Source organism: Onychostruthus taczanowskii, unplaced genomic scaffold (genome assembly GCF_017590055.1).
Source record: "Onychostruthus taczanowskii isolate IOZ18803 unplaced genomic scaffold, ASM1759005v1 scaffold12, whole genome shotgun sequence".
Taxonomy (NCBI): domain Eukaryota; kingdom Metazoa; phylum Chordata; class Aves; order Passeriformes; family Passeridae; genus Onychostruthus; species Onychostruthus taczanowskii.
In genome coordinates, this window is record NW_024498351.1 from 1820809 (window position 1) to 1844472 (window position 23664).

Consider the following 23664-nt stretch of genomic DNA (forward strand, 5'->3'; position numbering starts at 1 on the left):
CCCCCCCCACCCCCGCAGCCCTCCACATAATTTGTGATGCTCTAATTCGCGCCACAGAGGCCAACGCTTCCTTCTTCTCTCCCTTTTCTCCTGACCCCCACCTCTTTATTTCTCTTTTGGGCTTTCCCCCCCTCCTTTCTCTCTTGGCTTTCTCTGTACTGAAGCCACTCAGGAAAAATACAAAAGTGCAAAAGCGAGAGTAAAACGCCTGGAAACCAGTGGAATATTTAAGGCAATGGTAGGGGAAAGGAGGAGGAAGTCAGCAACTAATAAATCCTTGCTTCAGTTTGTTAAATCTGCAAGTTCCTCTAACGTGAGAGCTTCCAGAACCGAAAACGATTTTCTAAACAAACACGTTTGACTGCTCTTTGGAGGGGGTGAAAAATAGGGAAAAAAAAAAAAGAAAAAAAAAAAAAAAAAAAAAAAAAGAAAAAAAGAAGGAAGAAAAATCACCATTTAACAATGTGCTAAATGAGATCTAAGGGACCCTCCCCATGCAGACAATGGGAAAAGCGTGCCCTTTCCCAATCCACATCTGGGTGTCTGACCCGTCGGGCAGCCGCCAGCAGCCGCCTTACCGTGTGTATTGAAAGCACCCCGGGGTGTTTGTGGTAACCCCCACCGGTCGAGCAGGGCGGCGGCCGCCCGGGTGCACCACGGGGACGGGCCCGTCTGCAGGCACCGCGCGGACCCGCGACCGACAGCGCTCCGGGAAGACACCGGGCTCGGCCGGGCCCCGCTCCCTCCGCGTGGCTGCCCCTGCGCCAACACCGCCGGCCTGGGGTGTGAGCCGGCCCCGCTCGCTGCCGCCCCCGGTTCTCACTGTCTCGCTTTCCTCATGCCACCACGGGGAGAGGATTTATGTGGGATTTCCGAAAACCTGAAGGTTCGGCCCGTTTATAGGCTTCTTTTTGTGTGTGTGTGTGTTGGGGTTTGTCGTTTTTTCTTTTTTTCCCCCAGCGCGGTATTTGCCGGCGAGCAGGATCTGCCGCGGTATCTCTGCAGCGCCGCGATGGTCCCATAAATCTCAGAGGGGGGTAGAGGGTGGAGAGAGACGCTCGTCGAATTGTGAAACCCAAAGAAATAGAAAATGCAAGGAAGGGCACGTTGGGAGTGCCTCGGAGTGAAGCAAAAGCTCTTGTGTATTTTACATCTTTTTCTCATTAGAGACAGCGCAGGTTGCAGCCTGTTCCAAGTTGCTTTCTTGGCTAATGTTTTTATTAGCGTTTCGATCAAAAGGAGAGAGACGCATTGCACGGGGAGGGCGAAACGTGCAGCAAACCATATTTCAGAGACACAGAGAGAAATCCCAATCTGTCTCGCTTTGACAGAAATGTCCTGCTCTGTTCTGCTTTTGTGCAAAGGCGCTGGAGTTTACATACAAGCCGAAATCGAAAGCAGCTGCAAATATTTCAGCCCTCCTTCCCTTTCCCAGCCCACCCTGACCCCCACTGCTCCGAGCCGATGCCGTGTCAGGACTTACCCTAACCCTGGCCTCGGTGAGGTTGGTCCAGACGGCGATCTCCTCCCGGGTGGACATGTCCGGGTAGCGATTCCGCTGGAAGGTGGCCTCCAGCTCCTGCAACTGCTGGCTGGTGAAGTGCGTCCGCTGCCGCCGCTGCCTCTTCTTCTTGGAGGGGTCCTCGGGCCCCGCATCCTCATTCTTGCTCTGTTGGCTCTTATCCTTCTCTGTAAGTGGGGGAAACAAAAAAAAAAAAACAAGGCGGAAAACGAGGGCGCCTCAGCCTCCTCAGCCTCCTCTCCAGCGGCTGGGGAAAAGCGTGTCCCCAGCGCTGCTGGATCCCGCAGACTGCCCCGAACGCGACTCGATGCTGTAATGATTAACCCGCGCCGGCCTCCCGCCGCTGCGGCTCCTCCGCGCCCCGCGGGCACCCACGGGCGGCTCCTCCCGGTGGAGCAGCCACGGCCGGGGCAGCGGGACGGAGCCGCCTCTCCGTAGGCAAGCTTTCTGCCTATGTGCATCCGTATCATTCTCCCGTCTGCATACACGTAATTCGTTTTATTTGCTCACCTACACTCGCGTTATTCGCCCGCCTGTAACAATATTCTTTCTCGGTATATCCCCCTATTTGTCCGTCTCTATCGAGATTACTTGCCCATGAAATCCCACGTTATTTGCCGATCTGTATCCGTGTAACTCGCCTATCAGTAGACATACTGCTCGCCTATCTTTACATATGTCATTTTCCTCCTCTACGCCGACACACAGACACCGCACGCTAAAAATCACGAAACGCATCTCGGCTCGGGTGCGGGACGCTCCCGGCCAGAGGGGCGGCGGCGCATCGCGGTCCGCGGGGCTGGCAGCCGGGCCGGAGCAGGACAGGGCTGCGGGGCGCCCGTGGGGCTGGGGTCCCTGCCTCTCACCCCCTCTTACCTGCGGCCTCGGGGCTGGAGGTGTCGGAGATGGTGTGCACCTCCAGCCGGTGCTTGGCAGACTCCAGGGAGGAACGCGCCTGCCCCGGCGCCAGCGCCGTCGCCATGGCCAGCGCGGGCTGGTGGTGATGGCAGGATGATGAAGAGGAGGAGGAGGAGGAAGGTGAGGAGGAGCACAGCTTATTCCCGGCTCCCAGGCGCTCCAGGCTTAACGGGTCCTTCATGCAGTTCATCGGCAAAAGGACGCCAAAGTCTACGTGCGCGCCTGGGGGGTCGATAGGAGAAGGTGTGCGTGTGTCTGTAGGTGTCGATACGTGTAGGAGGGTCAGCGCAGCGCCCCCTCCGCGGACGCGGAGCAGCCCCGCGGCTCCGGGGGTCAGGGCTGCCTGCCGGGGAGCCGCTCCGGGGCGAGAGACGTTCGACTAGAGCCCGGGAGGCACGGCGAGCCTCGAAGCCCCCGCCGCCCGGGGGGGCGAGGCGGCGGCGATGGGAGAGCGGGCGAGTCCGGTCCTGTAAGAGCCGTCACGGCGACACGGCAGCTCCCCGGCCGGCGGCCCCCGGCCCGCCGCGGGGCTCCGCGGGGCGGGGGCGGCGAGGAGCGGCGGCGCTCCGCGGGGCGCTCCTCGCGCCCCGCCCCGCCCGCGCGGCCCTGCGCGCCCCGCGCCGCCCCCCGCGCTCTCCCGGTGATGGGCACACCCGCCCTCCCAGAAAACCTCCGCCCGGTGTGCCCCGCCGGGGGTACCCGCGCCTGGAGAGCCCGGGTCCCGCCGCCGGCTCCCGGAGCACCCCGTCCGAGCGGCTGCGAGCGCGTCCGCTCCGCTCCTCGCCGCACTCCCGGACCTGCGGGAGTGAGGAGCGGGGAGCTCGGCACTGCCAGAGCCGCTACAGTAGGGTGGAGGAAAGCCCGATTCCCTCCTCATGGAGTGGGTGGAAAATAAGCGGGACGGGGGCGCGGCCGGTTAGACGGCAGACCTTCTGCCGGTAACAGCGACAATTGAACAAAAACGACAACAACCTCCCCTCTGCGACACAGCTACGGAAAGCTTCACACCGCGCTCGGAGGCCCCCGAGCTCTTCTAGTCCCCATGCTCGCCGGCTTTCTGCCCTTCCTCTGCCCGCACTAAAGGCGGGGTACACGGAGGAAAATCCGTTCCTTGGTTCCACCATTCCCGCCCCTTCCCTGCAACAGGGTTCCCAAAAGCTAGCCCCCAAGGAGGCTTTTCCACCCCGGTTTTACCACTTAATTGCACAGTAATCCGCGGGACCGTTCCCGCCTCTCGGCGTGGACCCGGAGGGATCATCCCGCGCCCCCGGAGCTCCCGGAGCAGCCCACGAACCTGAGCCCACGCAAGCCGTTTACAGAATGTGGCCAAGTCCCACACCGGGCCGGACGCCCGCACACAAACTTCTCAAACCCCTCTCCGAGGTTTGAGGGCAGGATTTGACCCCTCGCCCGGGCAGTGGCAGTAGAGGGACGGGCTACACTGCCCCGCAATCCCCACTCGTGGGACCGCTTATGGCGCCGGAATGGGGCTGCCATGGACCAGTGTCTCGCAGGAAGGAGGTGTGGGGACAGGTTGCCCTACCATGCTGGTCAGGTCCTCCTGGGGCAGAGGAATCCGTCCCCGAGCCTTAGCCCGCAGAGCCGACACTGGCCCAGCGGAGCTGTGGCCGTCTTAGGGATAGGGATTCCGAAGTAGCCCACGAGCAGGAAACGCAGGTTTGCGTCTCTGTCTTCAATTTATCTGGCTGGTCACTGGTATTGAAAAGTTACCGAAAGCCCTTGATGTGGCCCTACACATCCACATCCCAGTGCCCAAACTTTTCTGTGTCCCATTCCCATCCCGTCCGCCACACCCCACCCCCACCTCTCTCAAGGGTCTTCCTTAGTCGCTGATTCTCGTTCGAGGTACGTATCATCCATCGCAATCTTAGTTATCGCTAAATTATACATATTACTTTCGCAGCCTGTTAGTAAAGAAGGTTAAATTAATTTACATTCTGCTCATTATCTGGTGTTTAAATGACGTGTTTTTATCCCTGAGATTTGGCAAGGAATCTCTTTCCTCAGACCCCACAGCGTTTCGATGGAGACAATGCTCTTACATTTGTAGTGGATTTTAATCTGATAAGACTCTAATTTGCTTAAGTCTTTTAAATAGGGGGTTTAAAATGATTCTAGCCGTTTTCTTATTGAATTTCCTCTAATTCCCCCAAGATCATAAAGTATATGTGTAAAGTAAATATTTCCTCCCTTTGCACCGGCAGCAGATGACCTATAACTAAGTCAATATGAATCCAGCTCCATTCTGCACAATTTGTTTACCAATCATATCCCAGTTTCTTCTTAACCTCTCGCTACCTCTGTGGTCCCGCACCTAGAACCGCCCCCGCGGCCTTTCCCCATGGCGAGACCGTGCCAAAATCGCGGGCAGGGGGCTGCCCAGCCCTGGCCAGGGGCGCGGCCTCGGCCCCTCAGCGAGGGGCACTTGGCACGGGGTGCTGCCTCTCTCCAGCCCCACGTCGGGGTGAAAACAAGTGTGCAAAGCCCTGGGGTGGGGGAGCCAGAGGGAGAAGTGATACGGAGGTGTCTCCTCCTTCCCTCCCCCGTCTTTTTTCCTTTTTTCTTTTCAGACGGGGCAACGCATCCCCGTCTTGGATGACACCCATCACCCTTTTTTTTTTTTTTTTTTTTTTTTTCTTTTTTGGCATTAATTTATTTTCAGTCATTCTGGGGCAATGCTGGCATCTTCCGCCGCGACTCGAAGCGAGAAGTCCTTTCGCCCGTGCGGGGCGCAGAGCGCTTGTTACGCGCTTTATGCCCGTGCAGGGCGAGCGCCGGTGCCCGCCGTGCCCGCCAGCCGCAGCCTCGCTCTCTCGGGACATTTGACGGGGCAGGCCGCCCCCGGCGAGCTCCCCCAGAGAACGGGGAGAGGAGGAGGAAGGCCCGGCCACCGCACCGCCCTATCGCGTCTTCCCTAGCTCCAGCCCCGCGTCCCACCGCCACAGGAGTGACAGAACCTCCAGCGCCCCGAAAAGGAGCGCACAACACTGGCCCGGCCCCGGCAGCCCAAAGGGAGAGGCTGTCGGCATTTCCTTACGTGCCTTTGATTAAAACTCCCCCATCCCGGGCAGGAGGGGAGCTACCACACAGCATTAGTTGTCATGGTGACCATAAATCACGTAAATCCAAAAATACCTACCTATAATCTGAGATGAAGCTTTTATTTCCCAAGTGAAATAATATTTTAAAAGCTGTCAGCCAACCGAAAAACAACCTAATTGTAGTCACCCAGGTAATATATTAGCGGTAAAGGTTTCAATTAAAATGTCAAGTGTTTAATTTTTTTTTTTTTTTTTTTTTTTTTTTTTTGGTGGAAGTTCCCATCGCCTCTCGGGTTCGGGTCCTGGCCACGAAGCCGCCCCCGCCAGCTCGCTCGCGTACCGACTATCCGCGCCTGCTGCGTGTGGCTGCCATCACCAAAGAAAACCCCAAAACTATTTTGGGAATTGGTCTCTTTCCTTTTCACCCTGAGCTGCAGGGCCTATCGGGGACGCGCCCCGATGGACTGGGAAACATCCGCCGCGTACGAAAAATGGGGAATCGGTGATGGTCCCCGCTCCTCATAAACTTTTTAATTTCATGGGAATTTTGGTGTGGTTTTTTCCCCCTGTTTGGTTGGTTGGTTGATTGCGTTTTTTTTTTTTGTTTTTTTTTTTTTGTTTGGTTTTTTTTTCTCCACGCTGTTTTTTCAGTTTATTTGGGATGCCCGGCGCCCGCTCCGGTGCTGCAAGCTGGAGGGCCGAGAGCAGGGCCGGGAGATGAGCGGCTCGGTTGGGGATGCCGGAGGGTGGCCAGACCTACTGTGGGTATTTATTTTCCCACTTTTCCTTTATCGCCTCACGAGATCTTTGTTTCTAGGCTTAATACTCCCCTAAATGGATAAATTGGTTCTTATGTAGAGCCTCCAACTAGTCCTGTTGTCTTTTACCTTTGGCTTGTTGTCTTTCGCCTATCTCGGATTACCGGGTATTCTCCTCGATGAAGAGCCATTAATTACCCATTCAGTCAATATTAGGAAGACTACAGAGCTTTTTACATAGGATTAAGAAGACATCAGATTGTTCCGTTAGTATATTCCTGCTCACGAAAAAGCTTTCGTTATACATTTAGTTTTCCCTGGAGTGAGGCTAACAACTGCTGCATATATTATTCTCAGACGCCAACCGCGGAGGGGGAAAATTCTATAAGCGAAGCGCAATAAATAACTTCTAATTTGCGCTTGGCGGGGGGTGCGGAGAGGGGCGCGCACCTTCCGAGGCGCAGCGCAGGGCAGCGCACCAGCGAAGGGCTTGCGACCTGGACAGGAAACATCCCGGCTCCACGGCTCGGGTCACAATTCCGGGGACAAATTTGGCCACGCTCTGTGGAGGGGAGGGTGCCGCTCGGCTCTGCCTGGCTGCCCAGCGGCGGCAGCGATGCTCCGGCTCCGCCTCAGCCCCCCCGCGCTCGCTCCCTCCCTCGGGGGCTGAGCCTGCGCGCCCACCTCAGCCCGGGGCTCAAAAAAGGCACCGGCGACCTTTGATTTACACGCTGCAGTGTCTTCAGCCGGTCTGATTGGAAAGCTGAATCAGCGTTAGGTTTTTAAGTTTTTGTTTTTGCAAAGAATGTTCAGTTACGGAATAGTCAGACCAATTTTTTTTTCTTCCCCCCCCCCCCCCTTTTTTTTGATAGTATTGGAACAACCAATTTGGAATGCTGAATGGTGATACAAGACGGAATGTACTTTCAACATTTTATGCTGGAAGCTGCTGTTTCAGCAATACCCAGATTATCGATTATAGGGAAGGATTCCTTAAGTAGAATTCACAGACCTAACAAATCGTATAGATTATATATATATACACGTACACACAAACACCTTAAGCATCCTTTCACCCTGCATAAAAATTACTTAAACAAACCCACCACCGACAACCATTTACAAGTGCTGTGGGTCTGTCGAAGCATGTGCTGAAGTTTTCCTAATTTTGTGGGACTGGTCACCCAGCAGCAATTTTCCTGTCTCTCTGAAGAAATCTGACACCGCCGGGCTGCGTTTGACACTCTAGGCTGCAATAATATTTTCATACTTTCCCATTTTCCTTTCCTCGGCATGGCCACGGACTCGTTTCTTCTGGAACAGCCCTCCCCCTGTGCGCCCCATTCCCCGCGGGAAGCCGGCATGCCATGTAGTTTTGGATTGTCTCCTACTGAATTTCCTTTCCTCCTTTCGCAGAACCATCGATTTGAGAAAACAGTCGCATGTTTTGCTATTAATGCCAGTTGTTCTAGTTAGCGATCATTTTCCTCGTGGCCACCGACGGTGCCTATCTCGCGAAATTACCTCACCGCCCTCGTAATTTCCAAAGCTGAAATGTGACAGAGAGGGGTCCCCAATCACCGCTGCTTCCTTCCCCGCCTTCCCCCAGCCAGCCCCAAGGATCAGACTTTTTGCAAACTAAATACCAAAAGCATGACATCCTTACTGTCAGGTAAGACAAAAATCAACGAGTACCGCGCTGGTTTAAGCAAATCAAAACCAAGACCCAACAAACCCCTCCGGTACCACGACAAAACACCCGTGATTTCTACGATTTACAGCAAGTCGCCCGAGCAGCTCAGGGCGTCTCGGGACTTGCCATTATCCGTCGCAGGGACTGAGGCAGCGCACAGGGTTCATCCCCATATCTGCAGGAATATATTCCCATATCGGCAGGGATATATCCGTATCCGAGGTCGTCGCGCTTCCCTTCCCCGTAAATGGGAGCGTTTTAATGGTCAGGCAACACCGCCGTTGCTTCTTGGACTCGGACGTATGTTTTAATTAATGGCATTAAAGGTGTTTAGATAGCAATTTCCCCTGCAGCGCGGCGACTAAAAATCAGCCCGGCTGGTACGGTAACAAGGCAGGAAATTTTGCGTGTACTACAATAATCCAGGTTCATAATTGATGTTTAAGAAAATAACCATTTGTTTCTCGGCAGAGGAAGTTAAAGTTACCGTGTCAGGGAGCATATGTGGATATTACTTTTATAAATACTTAGTCGAATAAAGCTGACTTGGAAGGGCTCATAAATTTATTATATCAGAAAGGTCCCCACTTTCCCATTAGATCGTGCTAAGGGCTTTGATTAAGACCACCTGTTCATCGGGAAGAAAAGGCAGGGGAGGGTAAAAAGGCCTTTCTTATTTGCAAACCATATATAAAGCAATGTCACCCTTCCTTTCCACATTATTTAACACTTATTACTGGCCGAGGGAAAAAGTGCCAGACTCTGGTAAAGCCTATTTGTGCACAATTTAATATCGTGTATGTTTCCGGGATTAAAAATTATCGGTTCGTAATACTTTGGCGTTTGGAATTACCCCGGATTTTGCTCGCTAACCTTCCTTTAGTTTAAGCGTTTCTTCTTCTAGGGGTTTTGATGTCCAGCTAGCAAATCCTGCCTAAAGTCCCCGGGGGCGGGTGGACTCGAGAAGGGGATGTGGCCTCTCCTAAAATCATTGGATGTTATTTGAGAAATAGCGAGCTGTTTGGCCAAACAGGGTTAATACAGTATTCTTACAAGGAAGTGTTTAACCACGAGACCAGGAATACGTGCATTATTAATTCACTCTAGTTTCCTGTATTATTAATTCAGGTTAATGTATTTTATTTAAACAAAATTACGTTTATCTTGGATTAAACAGTCTCTCGAAATACAGAGCGCTTGTTTTCTTCTTTGTAATGTGTTTGCATTGCTGTTTTTCTTTACCACCCCTCGGGCTCGCCCGTCAGACCCCCTGAAAAGGGCAGGGGAAGAGAGACAGGAGCTCGCTCTGCTGCAGACGGAGCGCTGTGGGGGTGCCTACCTCTGGGGGCAGGAGAGGGCTGGCGGCTTGTTTACGGCCGAGGGGGTGGTGTCAAAAAATAGAAAATAAAAATAAATACGAGAGCGACGCTGCGGCTGTCTAAACGGCGCGCTGACAGCGATGCTTTTTTGGGGGACACACGCTGGCGGCGGGAGGCGCTGCGCGGCCGCAGCCGCGGGGGTGCTCGCACCCCCTTTCCCCTTTCGTTTCCCTCTCCCGCGGCCGCGCACCTCCCGGCGCAAGCGGCGCCCGGCGCGCCGCCGGCGGACAGCAGAGGGCGCCCTGGCGCCGCGCAGGCGCGGAGCGGCCGCCGCGTGTCACTGGCGCTGGGGGCGGCCGCCCGGACCGGACGCCGTGCTGCCGGCGGGCTCCGTGCGGCCCTCCAGCTCATGTCCCCCTTTAGATGTCCGCCTTCGGAATAGAGACACTCGACGGCGGCGGGCTGCACGCCTGGGGACGGGGACACTGCGCGGGGGCCCAGGGGAGAGGTAACTGGGTGGGTGGGTGGTCAGCGCCCGACGCTGCGCGGCCCTTCGCGGAGGTGACGCCGCTTCCCCGGGGCCGGCCCGCCTGGCTGCACACCCGCGCACCCTCCGCAAGGCAGCGGGGCCGCTGTGCCTCCGGCCCGGCGGGCCGTGGTGTCTCTTACCTAGCTGAACACAGGCGGAGACAAGTTTGCGGCAGTTGGACTCCATTACCCGTTATCTGCAAAAGATGAATTGTTTTAAAACAATTACTTTGGGATTGAAAGATACATGCAAATACCCGAAACACAGCCGCCGCGGGAGCTACGTCGCAACGACGCGGGCTGAATGGCGCTTATTTCTCCAGGGATACGCGCAGTGTCCCCTCTCCTTGCTTTAGCCTCAGGTCCCACCAAAGTCACGCCACAGGACAGGCGCAAACACCCGTAGCTGTTACGCAGCCCGTCGAACTCTCCGGCCTCCTTGCACCTCTAAGTATTTGGGCACGCGTAGGAGAGTCCCCTAACCTCGTCGCCGTGCTCAGCCGTGGGACAGGCCGACCCCGGTGGCAGGGTTGCCGTAGGACAGTAGGTATCAGCAGCCGCTCCCCCACCGCTGCGGAAGTTGCGCGGCAGCGGCTGCGCCTCCGCGCTCCCCGGCCGCCACCGCCGCCTCCCTCTATCTGAGAGGTCGGGCAGTAAAATCACAGGATTAGTGCCTGATTGAGATGTCTGTTCGTGAGATATTACAAAATTCATTATCACAGCTCTCTACTAACTCGATATGAAGTAACACAGATGGGATTTTATTAGTCCAGGCTTCAAATGTTTACTTATGATAATTTCGAGGGAAATTTGCATGTCACCATCATTTCGGTAATCTTTCTTCTTCTTCTTCGCTTCTTTTTTAATGTCTGGACCGGGCGCATTATTAGCTGGTGCTTAGAAATCCGGCAGCCTGGAGCCGAGGCATGTTTGGGATGAGCAGCGCCAGACACAGCGCCCACCGAGAAGGGCCCCGAGGCTCCGGCCCTTCCACCCTCCGCCGGGCAAGCAGGATAAGGCCGTGGAAAAAGGGGAGGAAAGGGGAAAAAAAAAAAAAAAAAGAAAACGAAAAGGGGAAAAGAAAAGGGGAAGGTGCAGTTTTTAGGATTCCTCGTGGTCGTGTCGTGACATGGCGATTTATATTCCCAGATGAACGACGCCAGGGAGGAACTCCGCTCCCTCCAGCAGCCGGGCCTAGCACACGAGCAGTGCCTAAATTAATCGGGAAGGCGATTAAGAGAACCTTAATTCTTCGCCAATGGTCCTTATTTCGGGATCGGTCTCCGTCAGGATTAGTCCTGCGTGACAAATGCCCTCCCCCGCGGCCTGCCTCTATGGCTGATTTATCTCATGAGTGGAGACACACGGCTCCCCCCACGCACACGCCCCGACACCGAGGGGAAGTTTTTCCTCTCTACTGAAATGCCGATCTCCTCGGAGAAAAGTGCCTTTCTCGAAGGGATTATTATTATTCCTTCCTCACCCGTATTGCTCCTTCCCTTTCTCCTCTCCGTATCCTCTTAATTTTCGTTGCAAGGCACATCGCAGCACGGGGCCAAGTGGAGCGTTTTCCTATTGTCTCCAGCCCGGCGACACAAACGAAAGCAACTCCACTTGCTTTTTCACTTCCCTTACTCTGAGTACTCAGATTTAAATACCTCCGCACCTCTGCGCGCCCACAGCCCCAGCAAACGCACCAGCCGTGCGACCTTGCCTTTCTCCACGGCCGGGCCCTCTCAGCAGCAACCTGCTCGGAGCAGCTGCAGGGCGCGGACAGAAAAGCGGGATTATTATTTTTTCTTTATAGGTATCTATCACTGTTCTTTCGGAGAAAAAAATAAAAATCCACAATCCCCAAAAAATTGGAGTCGCCTGGCAAGGATCTCACAGCCCGAAATGCTGCGGTCCGTGGTTTTGGCGGGAGGCTTTCCGCCAGAGGCCCGCGGCCGCTGGCTCTCAAACGAAAGGGGAGTTCGTGCGGGGCCTACCCCTCCGCGGTGCCCGCGGGGCAGCCGTGCCCCGCCGTTCTCTCGCTGGCGGTGCCGGTGGGAGACCCCGCAGCCGGCTCGGCAGACCCGCCCGCATCGCTTTCGGGCAGCCCGAGCCCGTGCCGGCTCCGCTGCCGCCCCCCGCCCGGGTCCGCGTCTCCGCGGCAGGAAGGCGCTGCCTGCGCGGCCGGTTCCTCTGCGCCCGCCCCGCCGGGGAAGTGGGACCAGCACGGCGGGCAAACGGCGCGGGGGCAGCGCTGCTTCCCTCGCCGGCAGCGCCGCGGGACGGGCCGCAGCCGTCCGGGAGGACATCAGCAACCCGAGCCCGCAGGACCCTGCCCAGCCGGCCCGCGGTCCCGCTGCTCGTCCCGGGGTGCGCAGAGCCTGGACCTGCCGTGTTCGTAGCCCCGCGCCCGTCCCGCCGATCCCTCCGAGCCTCCCGCACTCACCGGGGCCGGTTGCGCTGCCCGCCCCGCTCTCTCGCTGCTGGTGCCTGTGGCTGGCGGGGGCGGCGGGGCCGCGCCGGGCTCCTGCGCTGGCTGCGGGGCCGCGGAGCCGCCGCTGGCTCCCTCCTTCCCCGGCCCTCCCGNNNNGGCTCCGCGGCTCTCCGCGGGCACGGGCGCAGCGGCGGCGGTGGCAGCCCCCGTCCGCGGAGGGGGCAGGGGGCAGGAGGAAGGACAAAAGTCGGCGGAGGCGGCGCGGCGGCGGGCTAGGTAGCCAGAGGAAAACCGAGGTGAGCGAGGACGGCCGTGGCCTCTCCGCGCCCGCGCAGGGCGCGCCCTGCTCCGCCCGGCTGGGGAGGGGGGCACAAGTAACTGTGGCCGAAGTTTCCCGGGCCGGGCCGGTGGCTGTCCTTGCACCAGATGTGAAGAGGGATCGGCAATCTATTGGGAGAGGTCTCGGTTTCCTGTTTTAACCCACTTTTTTTCATTTTTTTTCAAAATTTTTTCTTACTTCTTACATGTATATATTTGGGGTTTTGTTTTCCTTTTTAAATTTTTTTTTATTGCGGGGTGTTCTTGTTCGTGCCTCTATCGGTAGTGCGGTGCCGGGATAGCCGAAATCCTGCCGCTCCTCTCTGTTACTCGCCCTGCATCATTTACGCGCGATAGCGAGAAAACGCTACTTTCTCTCCCTTTTCCCCAAAGGACACCGAGCTGCCTCCAGCGGGAAATTTATTTTCGATTTTGCGGCGTTTTCCGTGTTTAAGAAAATATCGAAAGCGGATTTCTCTATTCAGATCAAACTAAAGCGATCGCTTTTTCTCACAGCATTTCCGCGGCTTTGTTTATAGAGGAACGACGAGAAAATAAAATAGGCGCTTTACTAACTCGGAGGCTACACCTGATCTCTTTGTGGCTATTTTAAAATTATTTCAGCGTGGAGTGAATTTTAGTTATTTATAGCCGTGGGCAGAGGGCTAGGCAGCTATTGCTGGAGGGGAAAGCGAACCCTTGGAAGAGGCCAAGTTTTCCGCGGGTCGTTAAGTCAGCCCAGCCGCAGCCGGCAGCACCACCGCTCCACGGTGCGCTCAGAAAAGCCCTTTGATTGCGACGCCGCAGCGGTCGCAGCGCCAAGCGGAGGGGGTGACTTTCTCTCGCAAGAAAAGAAATCGTGTGGGAAAATCTAGGGAGAAATAAATTAGTTTGCTGCGTCCTTGGCTATCTGCGTTTCTATCCCTGGGAGCGCTCTGCCAGGTGAAATCCAGTTTCTCCGCGCATCCGAAGAAAGAGCGGGAGTGAGAGGGACTCCCAGCTCCCGCCTCTCACTTTTGTTTTCCCGGGAGAAGCAAACTGCTTGCGCCGGTGTGCATCTTCTCCACACCCCCAGCCCCGTTGTTTGTGGGGCAGGGAAGGCTGGGACACCCGCTTGGCAGCGCGGCCGCGGAGCGGGAGCGCCCGCCGTTCATCGACCGCCTCCGCGCCGGGCAGCAGCAGTTTCCGTCCGCCCCGGAGAGGCTAAAGTGAGCAGCTGGTGGGAAATGCAAATGGCTCCTGAAGAAACATAAGATACTGGATGATTTTCATTCCCTCCTCGAGTGTGTGGAAGGAGCTGGACATACGTTTCACGCTCCTAATCCTTCTTTTACATTTTTAGTCATACTCCTATTAAACAACTAATTAATGCTTAGAATCACCAGGGAATACATTAGACATGCTGCCGTGGAAGAGGGGTTTCAGGGTGTCTGGAAACTATGGAGCCGACTTAATACGAGGATTTCAATTTTTTTTTTCCCCCTTCTGTCAAAGCAATAAATGTAATAATAGATTTCAGGGCGAGCAAAGGGCGCGACGGCTGTATTTATAGTCTCTCTCCTCCCTTTTGCCAGCGCAGTGACAACAGCTTTAAAACCCCCGAGGAGGCTCCGGAGCCATTCCTCGGCGGGTGAGGCGGCAGTGGCGGGGGGCTTGCAGCTGCCCCGGCCCGGCTGGGACGCGAAGAGCCGCGCCGAGAGCCCTCCGTGCCGGCCCCCGGCAGGCAAGCCGGCTTTCCGAACCTCCTGGGGAGAAGGTCGGAGTTATTTATCGCCCCACCAGACAGAAAAGCTGTTTTCTTAAAACCTATCGCGACTATCCGTTTGCAAGCACCTGGCGCACCAGCCGTGCCCCCGGACTGCGGCGGGAGCAGTGGAGCTTTTCCCTGGGTGATCCCGGGTCACAGAGTGGGTGAGGCAAAGGAGAGTCCGATCAGCTTCCCCGCTGCCCAGGGACGAGGGAGGAAAGAAAGGGACAAGAAAAAAAAAAAAAGGCTAAAAAACCTCCCACAAACAGAACAAAACAAAACAAACAAACAAACAAAAAAAACCCGAACCCAAAACCCCAAACAAATTAACCAACATAAAAAACCTCAAAGCGTATGTAGCGGAGCGGTGACTGAGCGCAGAGCCCAGCCGTGTTTCGGGCAGCCCTTAGCGTCTGGCGCAGGCCGCCAGCGCTGGGGAACCGGCGGCAAAGGGGCTTATCCTCCGAAGTGCGCGGTGGGGCAATTCACGAGCATTTACTTTCTTCATTCCCGGATTATGATCTCAGCCCTCGCAAGCAAACCCTCCCGTCTCCCCCCAGCCTCTCCTCCCACCTCTCTGAGCTCCATATCTGTCAGCAAACGAGTATGTAAATACCTATAGCTGGCTATGTTTAACACACTCAAACATTATTGATTTGTTGGGCTGCTCGAATATTTTCTTCCTGTCCAGATCTGGTTTCAAATTGCTCATTCAGGCTGTTCGTTCCGATGCTACAATACAGTAATTGTTAAAAAATTAAGCAATTCAAATGGACCCATTGATTTGCATATAAATTAAAATTATTACGCCTCGCGAATTCTAGTGTGTTATAATCATTTCGAAATTAGCGCTTAACCACTTGATCTGAAAGAAAATATAAATGTCTGTATTGACTTACTAATGAATTGCCTAATTAAAACGTCCCGAGGAAGTCGTTCGTTAGGAAGATTGTTAAATCGTGTCACATTAGAGGTAGGGATGAGAATGCGAACCGGAGCAAAGCAACCTCTGTTAACACAGTGATTCCCATATTTATTTTCCTTTGCTTTGATCCCTTACCCCTCTTCTATTATTTCTTTTTATATATATATATATATATATATATATTTATTTACGCTTTTTCTCTTTCTCTCATTCTCTTTTTTATTTATTTATTTTTTAAAATAATGAAGTAAAAAGAAGAAGAAGAAGCGCAAATATCAGCCTCTGTGTTCCGAGCCTGCTGTCCCCGCTTCCCGGGCGGGCGCGGATGCCCTCGGCCGGAGTCGCTCTCGGCTCGCATCTTCCCGGCAGCGACCGTCTGCTGGAAGCAGGGAAGAGCAATCACAGCTGGCGAGGCCCGTCCCGCCAAAGGGATGCTAACACGGCACTTACCTTCGTCATGAAACTAGGGATAAAAAGGTAGCTCTTCCTAGGAGAGGCAGTGCAAAGGAATGCGAGAAGTTCAGGGAAAAAAGAAAAAAAAAAAAAAAAAAAAAAAAAAAAAGACCGGCGGTGCGAAAATCTGTAGCCTCGGGGGCTAGCCAGCAACCCCTTTCATTTCAAGCACTTATTGATTTGCTGTTGTCATCTTTGGCGACGCAGAAGGACACTTGAAAGAATTTCTGATGGAGCTCTGATCTGAGAAACGAGGTGACCTGACCAGGCTCTCACCAAATTCTTAATTACCACATCAACTGCCTTAAAAATATTAAAAAAAAGAAAAAAAAGAAAAGAAAAGAAAAAGAAATGGGGAAAAAGGGGGGGAGGGGGAGAAGAGCGGCAGGGGGCAGAGGGGGGGGATATTTGACAGAGCCAGAGTTTGCTTATCCGAACTTTTTAACCACTCAGAAAGACTCCTTGTCTCCTGCTCCCACCGCTGTAGCCGCAGTCCTGCACCCGGATGACCCCATCCCCTCCCGCCCCAGCCTCTGCTCCCCGCAGGCCCGAGCTCTCTGTCTGCCGGCGCAGCGATCCAGCGAGCCCGCGGGCGCGGAGCAGCTGCGGGGGGACCCGCGGAGTGAAACCGCTCTTCCTCCCGGCTGCCAATGCGCGCACCCCCCGAAGCCCCCTTTCTTTCGCCCGGACCTAAAGCAGATCTGGGGAGCAGCTCTCCGTGGGCCAGGGAGGTGAGCCTGGGAAGGGAGTTGCTAAAGAAAACACTTCAAACGCAGCAGATCTCAGAGGAGATGGGGAGAGAGGTCAAGACAACGGGCGTGTGTGTGTGTGTGTGTGTGTGTGCATATGCGTGTGTTACACTCGGCCAGACATGCAAGCCTGCGACTTGTCTGCAGCCAGCTGTTAAGAGTGTCATCAAAACTAGATGTATACACTCCAAGCAGGGGAGAAAAAAGGAAAATTCAGATGAGGAAATCAACAAGAAAAACATATTGTCGAAGGCACTGCAAGGCAAATAGTGTTTGGTGTTGCTTGTACACAGGCGTACAATGCTGACAGATGACAGCATGCTCTTGGCTGAAGAGAAATACACTGCCTTTGTCCCACATGGTGTACACACACATGCACATTCCTTCTCCTTACTCTGGCTGCTGTTTCTGCAGGACAAAGCAAAACCCATCCTTTATATGCATAGTTTTCCCCCACCTCCTTTTCTTGTTCTATTTCCACCCCCCACCCCTCCCATATGTGTTTGTTCTTTATTTTAGTATCAGAAAGCTGAGGGCTGGGATTAGCAGCTATTTTGGCATCTGATTCTGTCCACCTCACAGTAGTGGCTAGACCCAGGCTGTGAAAGCCCAGCAGGCTGTTGCTTAGCATTTTGTACCCTTGTTAGCTTTGAAGGGGCGTTGTCCTTTCCAAACAAATGCCAGTCCCACCAGATCACATCTGCCCATCAAGCAAGGCTGATGATGTCCCTGTTTTCTGTGTCTGCCCTCCCTTTCCCATTTCCAGTATGTAACCTGCTTGGGTATGGCAACCAGGACTGTATAATAATACCCTTTGTTGAGCCTCAGCTCCTCAAAATTCTGGTTCATAGGATGGCACCACCCATCAGTAGGAATTACAGAGCCTAGCATTCGTTTTCAAGCCTCATTGTATGGCTTCGGTCATTTGTGACAGAATTTTTTGGCTCATATCTTGCTCACATCCTGCATCCAGTACAGTGTGCTTAACATATCTGTCTTCTGCATACATGCCTGACACTTTGCAATACTGCCATTGAACTTCCCTCTCAACAGCATCATGTTGTAGCAAAGGGAATGAATGAAACCACTCCTTGTTATTTTACAGGAGCTGGATTCAAATTCGAAAGATTTGGGAGTGTAGTAGACAAACCCTAGAAGAGATGCCACTTGGATTTTTTTTTTGACACGACTCTCTATGTTTCTTTGAAAATCTTTTCCAAAGCTTATGGAAATCCAGGATCTCAATGTAGTTACTTAATTTATTTTCATCCATACTTGGTAAAATTAGACCTTCTGGTAAGTGCTGCAGGTGTAGGCTGAAGAGGATGTCACATTTTTCAAAAAACAGGTACTACACTACAACAGTGCTGCCAGTGTTGGAGTGTCACGGTCTCCCTGCCACTTTCGTCTGGAAAGCAGGCAAGGTGTCACACCTTCTGTCTGTCACAGCACTGAGGGACCCATCCCTCATGCCACGAGTGCTGGCAGTGTTTGTGCTCCCCCTCTTCAGGGAGCCTCTGTCACGTTCATCAAGTGACTGCTTCTCCTGTGTCTCACTTGCCTTTGTTGCTGCCAGTCCATCTCTCAAGCTGCAAAATGCTTCACGTAAAACATGTAATCTCTGGCTGTGGCCTTTGTGTTTCTGAAGGAGAAGGGGGAGAAATGATGCCAGAATGACCCTAAATTATCTTTATATTGTGGTTTTGTTACAAAACAATACTCTTTCCTCCTTTAGGCACAACACAATTGTGATTAAGCTTATTGGAGCAGATGAAGTAAATGTGCATTACTTGGACTTTGCTCTCCTCTCACAGATGATTTCGTGATCATTCAGTGTGATGATGTGCAATCGATCCATTCCTGGGTCTTGCTATCTTTGCTGAGCTACACGTGGCTGAAAAGGTAGCTGCACACTGAAAACACTGTCTGTGTCTGATCTCACGTCATTCCTCACAGCAAACCTTTCTGCCTCCTTTCTGCCTTCTCTGGGCTGTCCCTGCCCTGGTGCGGGTCCCCCACAGCCTCAGCCCCTCACCGCAATTGCCCCCCTCAGCGTGGAAGGCCGCAGATTGCATCTTCTGTCCTGGCTGATGGGTTTTTTTTTTCGGTAAGAATATTTGGGAAGGGGTGTTGTGTGTGCTCTGAAGCTCTGATATGAGTTTTTGGGATGTACAGTCAGGTTTTGGTAGCTGGCAGGACTGTTGCACCGCCTGGCCTTTGGAGACGGCTGGGGCTGGCTGTGACAGGCCCGGGGCGGCTCATGGCTGCCTGAGGGGCCACTGCACAGCAGCCTCACTGCAGGCACTGCTGTGCCTCCTCACCCATGGCTGGCACATGTAAAACCCAACCGGGTGTGCAGGGGATCACAAACCTCCATCCCTGCTGGCAGTGGGGTGAGGAGGAGGAGGAGGGCAAAATCCCTCCCAGCATAGGGAGACCTTGTTCTTGTGTTGGAAGGGACACCTGTCACTGCCTTCCTCTGCGGTGAGAGGTGATGGGATGTGGCCAGAGTCAAGACAGGCTTCAGTGCCTGAGGAGCTGGCTGAAAGCAAGGCAAACAGAGCTGAACAGCAGCCCAGCTGTTTAATTGGGACAGACTGGGAAGCCCTGTCACTGTGAGGGGAGACTCCAGCCCTGATGTCCCTGACCCACCGGGCAGGAATTGCTGCCCCTGTGCCAGCCCCTCAGCAACACCCCCACCACCCCAGGGTGGCTGCTGGGTGGTCAGAGTGGCTGTGCCCCAGCCTTTGGAAAGTCTCTGTGCTTTAGGAAGGTTAAAGTATTAAGTGGCATTTGGGAAAATCGCTTGAGGAAGGGCAAAGGTGGCAGCACCCAGTGGGTTGTTCTCTGTCTGGGAGTGTGACCAAGCTCTCTTACTCACTGTAATACACTGTGTCCAAGTGCTGGCTCCATATTAGACACTGCATTTAAAAAGTATTTCACTTGGAGATGTAGTGCTAAATTTTCTTCATCAGCTGAGAGCTGCTTCCTTATTTTATTTTTATTTTCCCTTTCCCTAATTTTATATGGAGCTATTCTGACCACCTCCATCAGAGAAGATGTTGAATGCTTTCAGAAAAATATTTGTTCTGATGGAATTTATGATGTGATCTGTTATTCAAATTTATGGTTAGCTTGATGTGACAGGTTAGGTAAAAAGGCTCTTGATGACATTGTGGCAATCATGAAAAGCCATATTTTTAGGCATGTTTGCACAGCTTCCTGAAAAGTGTTTGGAAGCAGAATGTGGGTATAGTAAAATAAAGAACAGAGTTGGAAATACTATCAGGTTAAAAAACCCTACAAAGTCCAACACCTAAGCTAAAAGATAAGTCTATAGGCACACTGTAGGAGTCTCTTAGTATTCCCCAGGTAGAAGAAACACTGAATTTGAGGTCAAACTTGACAAGAAAAGCAAAAATGTGCTTGATATTAACTTTGATTTAGGAAAATTTTGATTTTGGGAATGGGTGTATTCAAATCCCTCAAGCAGACAAGAAAGCAGAAGAGGAGAGCTTGCTGGCAGGTTTCTCCTCCACTTTTCTCTGCTTTCAGGAATCTTGCTTACCAGGAGAGCAGTGTGTCTGCCAGTTCTGCCAGGGTTGTACCAGCCTGCTGAACACAGAAGCAGCTTGGCACCATAGGGAGGCAATCTTCCCAGCTGCTTTCACTGGTGGGTGGTGTTGACAGAATCTCCTGAGGACATCATGCCACATAAACCAGTTCTCCATTCAGCTGGGTCATCCCTTCACCTTTGACTCTAACTGGGATGCTCCATGAACCCTCATGGAACACAGGTTTGTGGAGTTGCTCATGGTATCTACAGCCACTGATGTCATGACTGAACTCTCTACACACCTGCTTATCTCACTTTTTTTTTTTTCCTGTCTGCTCTCTACTGGTCTTAATTTGCAAGCTTTTACCATCCTGGGCAGGGTTTACTCCTGCCACTGTTTCTGGGGATAAGAGTTGTGCTGCCTTTCTCTGTTTAGCATCACACTATGTAAAAGAATGTATTCCCCATGTAAACTGTAGGGAGAAAATAAAGAGACCTTTTAAATTAGGCAGACTGGTGGAGACTGAAGATCTCTGCAGCTGATTTATCTGTCTCTGCCTGCTACTGAGTAGCTATAGCACATTTTGGTTGTTGTTTTCCCTCCTGATTTCTGAGACGAAACATTTTTACACAGCCTATTTGTCTTTAACTGATTTTTCTTTTTGCCTTAGAGCGCTGGAAACACAAGGGCCATGAAAACTTTGTGGCAATTACCTTCCCATGAAAGGAAAGCTCAAATTAAAGCAGGGAGGTTCAGAACACACTGCATTATAAGAAAAGCCTGGAAGTTATTTCTGTCTTCTCAGAATTTAAAAGCTACTGAATATACCTGTGATTATAAGTGAGCTGTAGGTCAACAAAAATTGCTGTTAGTGCTTTCATTATAATCTCAATTGTTGGGAGTTTACTTAGCACAAACATTTGCTTTGTGGTGAAAGTATGGCATGTAAGCCTTTTGATCTGCAAGCAGCAAAAAAAACCAAAAAAAAAAACAAAAAAAAAACCAAAAAAACCCACCAAATTTTTTGCTTTGTTTTCATTCCCTCCAAACACACTTTATAAACTGCATTACAGCATGAGCGATCTGGTGTTTGAGCTATAAAACATGGCAAGAATATAGATGACATTGGCCACTCCCCCTTTGCTTGGTTTGGGAGAAAAATCTTTTTAAAAGGCACGATAAGATCTCTTTTGAGTGTGCTCAGTAGCAGACTGCACTCCTCTGCAAAAAGATGAGAAGCCTGAAATATGGGCTTTGCCTCATTATGTAGCCCTGCGAGTGATAGACAGAGACACTCCCTTTGCAGCTCTGAGAGCTGCAAGATGGCAGAGAAAGGCTCAAAGTACAGTGAGTGTGAAGATTTTGAGATTCTTGAGTTCACACAGGGCGAGGGACCAGTGAAAAGTCCTGAGCTCATTTTTTCCCCCCCTTTTTCCCCTCCCCAGTTATAAAGGCTCCTCTTCTCCCACAGAAAAGGAAAGCAGCCCACTTGTTGCTTCCCTAAGCTTTTCCAAAGAAATCAGCAATGCAGTGCTGAACAGCTGGGCTCCTTCTTGGCACTTCACAGACAGAGGGGTGAGAGAAAGATTTCCAGATACTTAAGCAGGAGTTGCAGCTGCTGCTATGGCAGAAGTGTTCCTGTGAACGAGCAGGTAAGGATTTTTGTAGCGCTTGGGCAGGCTGAAGTTTCACAATGGGCACAGAAATGGGCATGATGGGCAGCAGCATCAGTGCCTGCCAAACTCCGTCCCTGCCTGGTACCTGGAAAGGCCAGTCAGTGTCAGTTCACACGGAGTGAAGGCTGCGGCTACCCAGACGGTGTCAAATGACAGCCTGTTTCTTTAGAAAACCTGTCCGTGGGTTTTCCTAATCTGCTGAAGCACAATGAAACACAACACGCTTCACTTTTGGGCTGTTTGTCACGCCTGCTGAGCTGTACAAGCAATAAGTAACTGTGCATTTATGGGTGATATGATAATATGAAAGGAAGGCATCTTCACATCATTTAGATGTTCCTGAAGGGTGCTTTTTTCATCCTTGGAAGGATGAACTACAGAGTTGCTTGTGAGTTCCCATTCCATCACTGCCACAGGACCCACTTTTTTGAGACTTTTTGCTTATTTCTCTGTTCTCTCTCTCCTACATCAGCTTTCCAGATTTTTGATCTTGCACATTTGCTCCAGGTTTCCATTCTGGAAATGTGTACATACAATTTATACAAGGATTCGAATTCAGCCTTATGCATTTTCCTAATGATAGAGAAAACTCACTCTAATGCAGAACTGTACCGTGCCCCATATGCTACACATTACTGAAAAAGAGACTTTTAAAAATATTTTTAAAATTTTAAGAGAGAAAAGAAAATTATCTTTCTCTTCTTTTAATAGGTTACAGGCTTATCAAAAGGTGACTTTTTTCCTAGAATGGTGCTTCCACTCAGAAAAGTGCTGCCTTCCCAGTTGAAATTCCACATTGTTATGGGCAAGCAAAAATATTGGTCTTAGGACAGGCAGTGAGAGAAAAACACAGAGTAGCAATCAACAGCACCATTTCTATAACTGCTAACACCTGTTACCTCCAGTCAGGTGTTGGCACTTTAAATACCAGCTCTGGGAGGTTATTTTTGTTGGGGTTGAAGGCCTCTTTGTCTTGGGAAGCTAAAGATCTAGAGAATTTTTGCTCCATCCTAAGAATTCATTGAAGAGGAAGAGTTGGTTTCAGCAATTCCGTTCACTTTCTGTCTACACCACCTGCCTTCTTTCCTGAAGGTTACTGTAAGTGTATATATATATTTACCAGAAAAATCTGATACTTCTGGATCTTTTGATGGATTTAATGTTTGCTGGGAATTTTTTCTCTTCCACTGAGGTAATGTTTAGTTACTCAGACTTCTAAATCCTGATAATGAGCAGAACTGGGGTTTGGGTTCATATCCAGAAAAAGCCTTTAAAGCTAAGTAGCTTAGGTCAAGAAGGTATGCTGTGAATACCTTAAATGCACAGAGCTGATGTTTTACCTAAATTCTCTATTTCTTGGGTGGCTTCGTTGCGTGGGTGGTCACATTAGTTTATGTCTTCTAGAAATTGCATTGTACAAACTGGAGGAAACCAGCCTATCCTTGCTGGTGGAATGCTAACAGTTTTCTGACTGGCTAATATAACAGAATGGGAGTTAGGAAGTTCACCCATGCTTAGGGAGTGGACTAGGCTGACCTACAGTCAAGAGGATTCTAATGGTGGCTGATGCAGCTGATAAAAGCCTGTGGACTGGTCTCACTAGCAAATACTTCGACTAAGCATAAAAACTTCTGCTATAGTTTCTCTCTTCTTCTATAGTCTCACTCTTTCCTTTGGTCCTAGATTCGGCAATTTCTCTGTATATCTGAGGTATTGTGTTTCCTGGTTTGAGCCATCCTTTCCCCAATTCTTTACCCAACATAAAGTTTTCAAGAGAAGGTGGGGACTCAGAGTGTTTTGATGTCTGTTTCTGCTCATTGGTACAACTCACTGGTCTTGTAGGGCTTTTTTCCTACTGTAAATGGAAGGCAAATTAAGTCTCCTTTTCTTTCCTCCTCCTTTCTGGCTTTGTTACCAGTTTCTTTGGTACTGTACTGAGTGTGTCCAGCTTGCTAAATTTCTGAATTAATAGTGTTAATATATTGAATATGTGTAAATGTGTACACAAGAGAAT

The 23664-nt window shown here is 51.8% G+C and overlaps 1 protein-coding gene across 2 annotated transcripts in view; it reads right to left on the reverse strand.

The window, feature by feature from the left end:
- Positions 1-12376, reverse strand: part of PITX2 (paired like homeodomain 2) — a 14124-nt gene extending 1748 nt beyond the window's left edge. The window contains exons 1-4 of one of the 2 annotated variants that reach the window (XM_041395851.1): positions 12238-12376; positions 9942-9997; positions 2399-2662; positions 1484-1689 (exon numbers count right to left, since the gene is read on the reverse strand). In XM_041395851.1, coding sequence (XP_041251785.1) covers positions 1484-1689; positions 2399-2662; positions 9942-9987 — 516 coding nt within the window. In that variant the 5' untranslated portion in view covers positions 9988-9997; positions 12238-12376. The remainder of the gene's footprint in view (positions 1-1483; positions 1690-2398; positions 2663-9941; positions 9998-12237) is intronic. The other variant, XM_041395852.1, reaches the window with a different exon arrangement.
- Between the last annotated feature and the right edge of the window lie 11288 nt (positions 12377-23664).